Source organism: Babylonia areolata, chromosome 5, assembly GCF_041734735.1.
Source record: "Babylonia areolata isolate BAREFJ2019XMU chromosome 5, ASM4173473v1, whole genome shotgun sequence".
Classification (NCBI taxonomy): Eukaryota; Metazoa; Mollusca; class Gastropoda; order Neogastropoda; family Buccinidae; genus Babylonia; species Babylonia areolata.
The window spans coordinates 3480698-3491859 of NC_134880.1; the positions used below are offsets into that span (position 1 = coordinate 3480698).

Below are 11162 nucleotides of genomic sequence, written 5' to 3' on the forward strand. Positions count from 1 at the left end.
TCTCTACAGATGCCATGCACGTTGGACACAGAGGTCCAGACAGTATGCAATGTTGGGCCACCACCACCTCTTGGATCGTACGACAGTCTTGTATTTCCCCACTTTCTGATCTCTTCTTCTTGGTTCGTGGGCTGCAACTCCCATGTTCACTCGTATGTACACAAGTGGGCTTTTATGTGTATGACCGTTTTTACCCCGCCATGCAGGCAACCATACTCTGTTTTCGGGGGTGTGCATGCTGGGTATGTTTTGTTTCCATAAACCCCCGAACGCTGACATGGATTTCAAGATCTTTAACGTGCGTATTTGATCTTCTGCTTGCGTATACACACGAAGGGGGTTCATGCACAAGCAGGTCTGCACATAATAATGTTTACTTGGGAGATGGAAAAAATCTCCACCCTTTACCCACCAGGTGCCATTACCAGATCCGAAACCGGGACCCTCGGATTGAAAGTCCAACGCTTTAATCACTCGGCTATCGCACCTGTCATTCTGATGTGTGTGGGCTACACCACGCATGGTTTGGTTGTAGTGGCGGATCATGATGGGTCCTCATCCATATCTTCAATCATAGGAGGTGGTTCAATGGAAATGTCAGCTTCCTCTAAGGTGTTATCATCTTCTAGCTTTGACACAACTTCAGTGATAGTGAAAAACCTAAAATGAATAAAGAAGTAATGTATTTGTTATCAGCAAAACCCCGACCCTCTCATGCCCACCGTCTCATTTTTGGGACGGCAAATCTGACGCATAGGGATACATGCAAACACAAGTTATCAGCAGTCAGACAAAAACCACTTTTTAGTAGTTTAATACCCTCCAGTTTTTGTTCTTAGTGTAACTGAGTGTTATATCATGAAAGTGGACGGTACAAAAGAATTTATAACTGAAATACTGAATTAGGATAAAGAGAGTGAAAGGATAGAAAGCTCCTATGCAAAGGACATATAGAGGCCAGTCACAAAGGGTTTTTCTATTGGTTTATTACAATATCAATTCAGAGAAGGAGAAAAGAAAGAAGACGTGCAGTAGAGTGTCAGGCAGCTGACTGTGTGTGTGACTCGTGATGTGTGCTGGAGACCAGCACCTCGGAAAATAACCGTCTCAACGCTCAACGGCTTACAATTCAAATTCGAATTTGAATAGCGTACACTACATGAGTTATCTCCACATGTCAATGGTTGGATGGACACCGTCACTGCAGTGAAACTGTCATCCGTTTGTATCTCTTAAGCTCCTGATCTATTCTCATCCAAACACTATATCTCTTAAGCTCCTGATCTATTCTCATCCAAACACTATAAAGGTGTGGTTTTAGTTTCCAACAGCAGTCACATGATTTATAGAATTGTAAACTGTAGCCTTATATGTGACAAGAAGACAGAATGACGTAACCCTAGTGTCATTTCAAATCCCTACACTGACTAACGTTTGAACTAAAATCAAATATGCTTCTGTCTGAATTAAGTGTGTGTGTGTGTAAGCACAACAGACATCATCTGGCAGTAAACAATACAGAGATTTGGTTTTATAAATTTTTAGAGCATTTGTTTAGAATGGGCTTTGCGTTTACAATTCTAATGGTGTCACGCATTCTGCGTGAGTCGTTGAAGACCAGCAGGTTAGTTGCGAAAAAGGCGTCTGCTATACAACTTCTGCGTGAAGCAGCCATTGCAGCCAGTCGAGCACTTGGCTACATCAGTGTCATACAAAAAAAATGTTTGACGAAAAATGGCACCCTCATCTGTTTTTGCTTTCCATGGTGCTGTTGCTGTTCCAAGATTTTGTCGCAAATGGCGGCCCCCACTTCTGCTGTAAAGAGAAAGTATGCTTAAAAGCATAATGCCTGGAAGCAGGCGATTTCCTCTCAATAGCCTATATCAGCCGAATCACAATAGAATAATGCACTTGTATTTCAGTCATTGAAATATATACTGTCCACAAAATGGGACGGTGAACATAAATGGTTTTAGCGGTGTGGGCCCACTGTTCGCTGCCTCAGTACACGGATTTCGCCACTGCTCTAAAGATAGGTGGATAGCGCATGCCTTCTTTGAGCCCATTTGCTACCTGAAGCCAGCGGAAGTGTTCAGTCAGCCATTTTGCCACTCTTGTCAGTTCAGCGCGAAGTGGTAACTTCATATAGTTTGTGACTTGAGTTTATGCAGAATGTTGCGAAAACCACTTCATATTCTACACAGCCACGAGGCCCATTAATGGTGTATGGAACAGCAGCTGGCAAGACTGCAGAGCTAAGCGAGAAAAATATTCTTTCCATTTGTAAGTGAACTACAAACACACACACACACACACACACACACACACACACACACACACACACACACACACACACACACACACACACACACACACACCAGTTTCAAAGAGGTGTCTGAGGATGCAGACAGATCCACACAGGCCTGATCTTTGCATAATCCAACACACTGATCAGGCCTCATAAGAGCCTGCCCTTGTTAAAACGAATCAATCAATATTAAATGATAGTAATAATATAAGATAAATGAATAATGAAAACAAATATAAGGAATAAATAGATAAAGAAAAACTTCTTCTACTTCAGCGTTCCCAGGCCATGTTCAGACGGTCAGTCCAGAGCAGGTTACGAAGTCCGCTGGAGCTCTGTAGCCGTTGCCCACAACTTGTCCTGGAGCGCTGCGGGACTGGGCCAGATCTGGTGCCTCAGCTCTTTGTGTAGAGGACAGTCTTGCCGGACATGGGCTGGAGTTTGAGCAGCGGTGTCACACGGACATTGGTCTGTGTGGGAAATTTTCAGTTTGTAGAGATGGGAGAGGAGCTGGCAGTGGCCTGTGCACGGTCTGAGGATAATGACTTGCTGAGCTTGACCCAGCTGATGGATGCTGTCCTCCTCTGGTCCCAGATGTAGCCATTCTCGCCAGCTGTTTCTGAAGTGGCTGCGCAGGATGGTCTTTGCCTCCCCAAAGCTAAGGGGGTGGGCAGATTGGGTGAGCCTGCTTCCTGCTTTGGAGAGTTTGTCTGCCTCTTCATTTCCTGCAATGTGGCAGTGAGAGCGGATCCACTGCAGGACCGTTGTGGTTCTGGCACTTAGGGCCTGCATCTCAGACTGGATGTCCACAAGGTTTTGTCCCCCACTCTGGTCTGGAGGCCCTGTAGGACAGCTCGGCAGTCGGTGAGGAAGACAGTGTGGTCTGGCAAACTGTCTCTCTGGTTGAGGAGTTGGGCTGCAGCTAGCAGCGCAGAAGCTTTGCCTCTGAAATTGGTTGAGGTGAGGCCAGTATTAACGGAATGCCTCACTGAGCAGCCATCAAGGAATCGGACTTAGACACCGCCTACCCCGTTCCTAACAGCATTATTGGAAGAGTCATCTGTGTATACACGGGTCCAGGTGGTGCTCGGGTAGTCCCTGTCCAGTGCTTCCAGGGTCAGCAGCTTCAGTTCAGCATCCAGGAACTGGCCTTTGCTCTGAATGCCGGGGATGTCAAGGACAGCAGGGGGGACATCTAGTGACCAGTCTTCAAAGTCTGCAGGGGTTCAACAGGTTGGCTCCTGTCAGGCAAGCACTGGCCATGGCTCTGGCAGAGCGCCTTGACGAGTGGTTTGTGATTCTGGTAACGAAAACAAATAAAAGACAATATTGAAACACGTACATAATCTCTCTCTCTCTCTCTCTCTCTCTCTCTCTCTCTCTCTCTCTCTCTATATATATATATATATATATATATATATATATATGTCTCACTCTCCTTATCGTGCTCATATGATGGCTACAACTGCTTTTTCAAGAAATCATTCCCAACCGTTTGCTTTATAACTACACTGTTTCCGCTTGATTGGATACAACATTACTGTCTGTAAATTGTTGAAATAAAGTCTTTCCCACTTTGTGATCTGTACAGTCTAGTCTGAACAGTCTAGTCATAACTTTTAAACTCACAAATAAAGATAAGCCATCTACATGACCAGTTTACCTCAGTTTTTGTTGCTTTGTTGCTGTTGTTGTCACCTTTCAGTATTTGTGGTGGAATTATGAGAAATTAGATTTTATGTCATCTTTTTATAAAACAAAATTTTCAATAATCTGTATCACACACACACACACACACACACACACACACACACACACAAACTCACTTACTCTCTGTCTCTCTCTGTGTCTCTGTCGCTCTCTCCCTGTCTGTCTGTCTCTCCCTCTCTCTCACTCTGTATATTTATCTCACGAACACACACACAAGCGTACATCCACCCACTGGCACACACACACACACACACACACACACACACACACACACACACACACACACGGGTGCGTGCGAGCGCGCGGCGCGAATTAACACTGCTTCGCCACTGTAAGATTGGACATTGAGGATGATTTCAATGTAATTTAATTTTCCATAAATTAATAATGAAATAAAGAAACTGATAAATTGTATGAATTGATTTTAAAGTCATGCGTCTCTAGGGGGTGGGATCATTGTTGCTTGCATTGATTGTTCTTTTTTCTTTCTTTCTTTCACACACACACACACACTTGTTGCCCAGGTTGTCTTGATAGATTACAATGGTCTGAGCCGGTAGTGTGAGCGTTGTGACATGATGTTTTTTTGTTTGTTTGGGTTTTTTTTTGTTTTGTTTTGTTGTTGTTGTTGTTTGTTTTTTAAATAATCAACTTGGTCAAGGTGAACACATTTTCATCATGTGTATCAGTGCAGTTTATAACATATAACAGACATTATACCCAGCATCAGCACAGAGTTATGGACACTTTGCTTAGCTGACGTAATGTGAAAAAGAATGATGTTAGTGACGTGTGAGAAAGACAGAGAGGGGTGGGGAACTCAATGTCCCCACAATGTCCTACAATGTCCCCCAATGTCCCTACAATGACCCTACAATGTCCCTACAATGTCCCTACCTCGTCCCACAATGTCCCTACAATGTCCCACAATGACCCTACAATGTCCCTACCTCGTCCCACAATGTCCCTACAATGTCCCCCAATGTCCCTACAATGTCCCACAATGTCCCTACAATGTCCCACAATGTCCCAACAATGTCCCTACAATGTCCCCCAATGTCCCTACAATGTCCCACAATATCCCTACAATGTCCCACAATGTCCCTCCAATGTCCCCACAATGTCCCTCCAATGTCGCTACAATGTCCCACAATATCCCTACAATGTCCCACAATATCCCAACAATGTCCCTACAATGTCCCACAATATCCCAACAATGTCCCTACAATGTCCCACAATATCCCAACAATGTCCCAACAATGTCCCAACAATGTCCCTCCAATGTCCCCACAATATCCCTCCAATGTCCCACAATGTCCCTACAATGTCCCTACAATGTCCCTACATTGTCCCCACAATGTCCCCACAATGTCCCACATTGTCCCCACAATGTCCCACAATTCCCTACAATGTCCCCCAATGTCCCTACAATGTCCCCCAATATCCCTACAATGTCCCACAATGTCCCTGCAATGTCCCCACAATGTCCCTCCAATGTCGCTACAATGTCCCACAATATCCCTACAATGTCCCACAATATCCCAACAATGTCCCTACAATGTCCCACAATATCCCAACAATGTCCCTACAATGTCCCTACAATGTCCCAACAATGTCCCCCAATGTCCCTACAATGTCCCACAATATCCCTACAATGTCCCACAATGTCCCTGCAATGTCCCCACAATGTCCCTCCAATGTCGCTACAATGTCCCACAATATCCCTACAATGTCCCACAATATCCCAACAATGTCCCTACAATGTCCCACAATATCCCAACAATGTCCCAACAATATCCCTACAATGTCCCAACAATGTCCCCACAATATCCCTCCAATGTCGCTACAATGTCCCACAATATCCCTACAATGTCCCACAATATCCCAACAATGTCCCTACAATGTCCCACAATATCCCAACAATGTCCCTACAATGTCCCAACAATGTCCCTACAATGTCCCCACAATATCCCTCCAATGTCCCACAATGTCCCTCCAATGTCCTACAATGTCCCCCCAATGTCCCTACATTGTCCCCACAATGTCCCCCAATGTCCCCACAATGTCCCCCAATGTCCCCACAATGTCCCCCAATGTCCCTACAATGTCCCACAATTTCCCTACAATGCCCCCACAATGTCCCTACAACGTCCCTACAATGTCCCACAATGTCCCTACAATGTCCCCCCCAATGTCCCTACAATGTCCCTACAATGTCCCAACAATGTCCACACAATGTCCCACAATATCCCTACAATGTCCCACAATGTCCCTACAATGTCCCACAATGTCCCACAATGTCCCTACAATGTCCCTACAATGTCCCCACAATGTCCCCACCATGTCCCTACAATGTCCCTACAATGTCCACACAATGTCCCTACAATGTCCCCCCAATGTCCCTACAATGTCCCACAATGTCCCCCCAATGTCCCCACAATGTCCCTACGATGTCCCCCCAACGTCCCTACAATGTCCCCCAATGTCCCTACAATGTCCCATAATGTCCCTACAATGTCCCACAATGTCCCTACAATGTCCCCCCCCAATGTCCCTACAATGTCTCCCCAATGTCCCTACAATGTCCCCCCAATGTCCCTACAATGTCCCACCAATGTCCCCCCAATGTCCCTACAATGTCCCCGCAATGTCCCTGCAATGTCCCCCCAATGTCCCTACAATGTCCCCCCAATGTCCCAACAATGTCCCTACAATGTCCCCCCAATGTCCCCACAACGTCCCTCCAATGTCCCCACAACGTCCTACAATGTCCCTCCAATGTCCCCACAACGCCCTACAATGTCCCACAATGTCCTTCCAATGTCCCCGGACCATTAGGTGAGCAGTGGTGACTAGTGGTGACGATTACTGACCACTAGTAGCCGTTGGTTAACGACTGAGTTTGGTTTTGTTTTGGAGGCGTGAGTGTGTGACTTCTGGGCGTGAATGTATGTTGGCTATAGGGTAGACAATAACGGCGCATCAGTTCCATCCGGAAATATCTGTCCACTGACGCAGCATCTAGACTTGTCATTTCTCTCATTCTCTCTCGCCTTGACTACTGTAACTCTCTATTGTCTGGTTTGCCTGCTTCATCCATTCAGTCCCTTCAGCGCATACAAAACTCTGCTGCCCGACTCGTCCTCGTCCTCAGAAAGAAAAGATCTGAGCACATCACTCCTCTTTTACAACATCTCCATTGGCTCCCTGTCTCACACAGAATATAGTACAAGATTTGCACTTTTTGTTATAAATGTATTCACAAATCTGCCCCTTCCTATCTTTGTGGCTGCCTTCACATCTGCACCCCATCTCGCTCTCTACGATCCACTTCGGATCCATTCTGTTTACGCATACCCAGATTCAAACACTCCAATGTCGGCCGCCGTTCTTAATGTCTCTGGGCCTTGCGTTTGGAATGAGTTCCCCCTTCGCTTCTGTCTCTCATTCTGTCTCTCATTCTCTCTTCTCTGTCTCTCTTCTGTCTCTATTCTGTCTCTCTTCTCTGTCTCTCTTCTGTCTCTATTCTGTCTCTCATTCTGTCTCTCTTCTGTCTCTCATTCTGTCTCTCATTCTGTCTCTCATCTGTCTCTCTTCTTTCTCCTTTCTCCCGCCTCCTTTTTTCTCTTCTCCATCTTCATTTTAGTCGGTTTCATTTCATGCATTCTGAGCTCGGTGCATGATCTCTCTCTCTCTCTCTCTCTCTCTCTCTCTCTCTCTATATATATATATATATATATACACACACATACACACACACACACACTCTCTCTCTCATATGGAGAGAGACAGACACACAGACAGACAGAGACAAACAGACAGACAGTCGGAGAGAAAGAGAGAAATGAATTATCACTGAGGGGAAAGTCAATGTCAGTGTAGTTGAGCACTGCCTATGTTTAACACTTTCTGTCAAAGACAGTCACTTTCAGTGTAGTTGAGCACTGCCTATGCTTAACACTTTCTGTCAAAGACAGTCACTTTCAGTGTAGTTGAGCACTGCCTATGTTTAACACTTTCTGTCAAAGACAGTCACTTTCCCCTTTCTTTGAAACGACAGAAAGCGATGAAGACAAGCTGCTCACTGAATTACTCGGACAGCACAAACGAAACCCGCTCACATTCCTCAATGACTTGACCAATGGAACTTGCATCAGGAGTCTCCAAACCGGAAACACGTCACTGACCTCCACGCCACTCCCACCCCCTCTCGCCCTCGCCGCCTACACCCCCCCCCCTCTCCCTCCCCGCCCCTCTCCCGCCCCCCATAAGACAAGTTAGGTAACTGTCACCCTTGGACATGTCGTGGAAGTGAACAGTTCTTTTTTTAACTCAAGTGGACGCTCAATCTTTTCCGGCGGAAATCCCTGATCCTGTTAGTGCCATGGCTGGAGCTGCCTGCATAACTGGAACAGTCAAGAGGAAGATTGAAATTTGCCACGGCCCAGTGAGCAATGGCGGCTGCGACGGCCTGCATAAAATGGTGACGGGCGCATAGCCGAGTAGTTAAAGCGTTGGACTTTCGATCTGAGGGTCCCGAGTTCGAATCTTGGTAACGGCGCCTTGTGGGTAAAGGGTGGAGGACTTTTCTGATCTTCCAGGTCAACATACGTGCAGACCTGCTTGTGCCATAAGCCACTTTGTGAGTTTTCGCTCAATGAAGATCAAATACGCACGTTAAAGATCCTGTAGTCCATGTCAGCAGCGTTCGGTGGGTAATGGAAACAAGAATATACCCAGCATGCACATGCCTGAAAACGAAGTATGGCTGCCTACATGGCTGGGTAAAAAAAACACACAAAAAAACGGTCATACACGTCAAAATGTTACATGTCTGTCTGAGTGAAGAACTCAGAACTCGGAACTGTGTGCATGTGTGTGTGCCTGAAATCCGATTGAGTGACACAGGAAACGGATGACGAGCGCCCAAATGACAGCCGTCAGTTGGCTCTGCCCACGTAGGTAGCCTGTTGTGCACATGACCCCGTGTTTACATAGAGCTGAGAGCTTGGTCTCCGATGGAGGATCGGCGCTATATAAGTATCCATATCAATCATTCATTCATCTTTCTTCCTTTCTTTTTTTTTCCAGGGGCAGTTAATTGTGCTGTCACCCCCGCCGTTGTTTGTTTAAACTCCACGCGGCACTTGAGCTTTCCGACAGAGGGGCAATGCACACTGAGCCTTCAGGAAAAGATAAAGAGGGCCACTGGCAGTGTTGAGCTTTCCGACACAGGGGCAGTGCACACTGAGCCTTCAGGAAAAGATAAAGAGGGCCACTGGCAGTGTTGAGCTTTCCGACTGAGCCTTCAGGGAAAGATAAAGAGGGCCACTTGCAGTGATGAGCTTTCCGACAGAGGGGCAATGCACACTGAGCCTTCACGGAAAGATTAATTGCAATGTTTTTAAAAGCGAATATGTGAAATGCTTTTATTTGAGAACATATGTTTATTACTCTTGTTTAATCAAGTTATCCGCGTGAGTGGGGTGAGTGGTTGGGGGGTGGGGGTGGGGGTGGGGGGGGGGTGCGGGTGTGTGCTGATTATCTGGTTGTGGTTTTCCGCAATTCATCTTTATTCTTATCTTATCTGTCTATTATAATCAATGTGCAGTATAGTAGGCTATGTTTATAATTATATTCAAATAATGTTTCTTAATTCTTTCTGTTTTTACATTAAGAATACTAGTTATTACCTGCAGTGTGTGGATGTATGTATGAAACGATGTATGTGATATTTTTTTTTACATTTGTATCTTCGTAATATTTGTAGGGGCTGTTGTTGGCTTTTACAGTTATGGTCCCCATGTTGTTTACTTGTCTATGTTGTGATAATGCACCTGACCAAATTTCTCCAGTTGGAGATAATAAAGTTATTCTTATCTTATCTTATAAACAGGGCCACTTGCAGTGATGAGCTTTCCGACAGAGGGGCAATGCACACTGAGCCTTCACGGAAAGATAAAGAGGGCCACTGGCAGTGTTGAGCTTTCCGACAGAGGGGCAATGCACACTGAGCCTTTAGGGAAAGATAAAGAGGGCCACTGGCAGTGATGAGCTTTCCGACAGAGGCGCAATGCACACTGAGCCTTCAGGGAAAGATAAAGAGGGCCACTGGCAGTGTTGAGCTTTCCGACAGAGGGGCAATGCACACTGAGCCTTCACGGAAAGATAAAGAGGGCCACTGGCAGTGTTGAGCTTTCCGACAGAGGGGCAATGCACACTGAGCCTTCAGGGAAAGATAAAGAGGGCCACTGGCAGTGTTGAGCTTTCCGACTGAGCCTTCAGGGAAAGATAAAGAGGGCCACTGGCAGTGTTGAGCTTTCCGACAGAGGGGCAATGCACACTGAGCCTTCACGGAAAGATAAAGAGGGCCACTGGCAGTGTTGATTGCCACACCTCCGCGTTTGTGAACTTTCGCGTATTGTTGAATGGTTGACTCTGAGTGTCCCTGAGCTTGTCACGTCGCTGTTTCTCAGGAATGATTAGAAAGTTGAATTATACGCTTCACTATGTCATTTGGTCTCTCACATGCCTGTATTATACGCTTCACTATGTCATTTGGTCTCTCACATGCCTGTATTATACGCTTCACTATGTCATTTGGTCTCTCACATGCCTGTATTATACGCTTCACTATGTCATTTGGTCTCTCACATGCCTGTATTATACGCTTCACTATGTCATTTGGTCTCTCACATGCCTGTATTGCAAAACGCACGAAAAAATTCGTTTGAATAGGTCCTAGAAAATTGGGGACATTGATTTCCTATTTCAGTGTCCTAAATTTTTAGCTACTTGTTTTAATGGCAATTTTCGTGCATAGCTGAAAACAATCCCATCAGTAGGCGTAAATCTTGTGAACTATTTCAGTGTTCTGTGATTTTCGGTTCTACTTTTACTGGTTTTTGTAATTAATGTTGCAAAAAAAAAAAAAAAAAAAAAAAAAAGAAGTCCCTATTCTAATGTGCAGCCAGTTTACAAGGTCCATAAACTCGTCTGCAATGACGCGTGCTTTAGTCTGAGCCAATCAGAAAGCCGCTGTGTCCGTTAAAAGACTTTACAACCATGCAAAGGCAAACAGAACACAAAGCGGACTGAGAGTGACAAATGCCGGTTCTTGCTCATGGTATGGGGCATTTCGCGT

At 45.6% G+C, this 11162-nt stretch overlaps 1 protein-coding gene across 2 annotated transcripts in view; it reads right to left on the bottom strand.

The window, feature by feature from the left end:
- Positions 1 to 1026: 1026 nt before the first annotated feature.
- Positions 1027 to 11162, bottom strand: part of LOC143281871 (uncharacterized) — a 31377-nt gene continuing 21241 nt past the window's right edge. For both annotated transcript variants that reach the window (XM_076587132.1, XM_076587131.1), the window contains exon 2: positions 1027 to 3608. In XM_076587132.1, the coding sequence (XP_076443247.1) occupies positions 2624 to 3100 (477 nt within the window). In that variant the 5' untranslated portion in view covers positions 3101 to 3608 and the 3' untranslated portion in view covers positions 1027 to 2623. The remainder of the gene's footprint in view (positions 3609 to 11162) is intronic.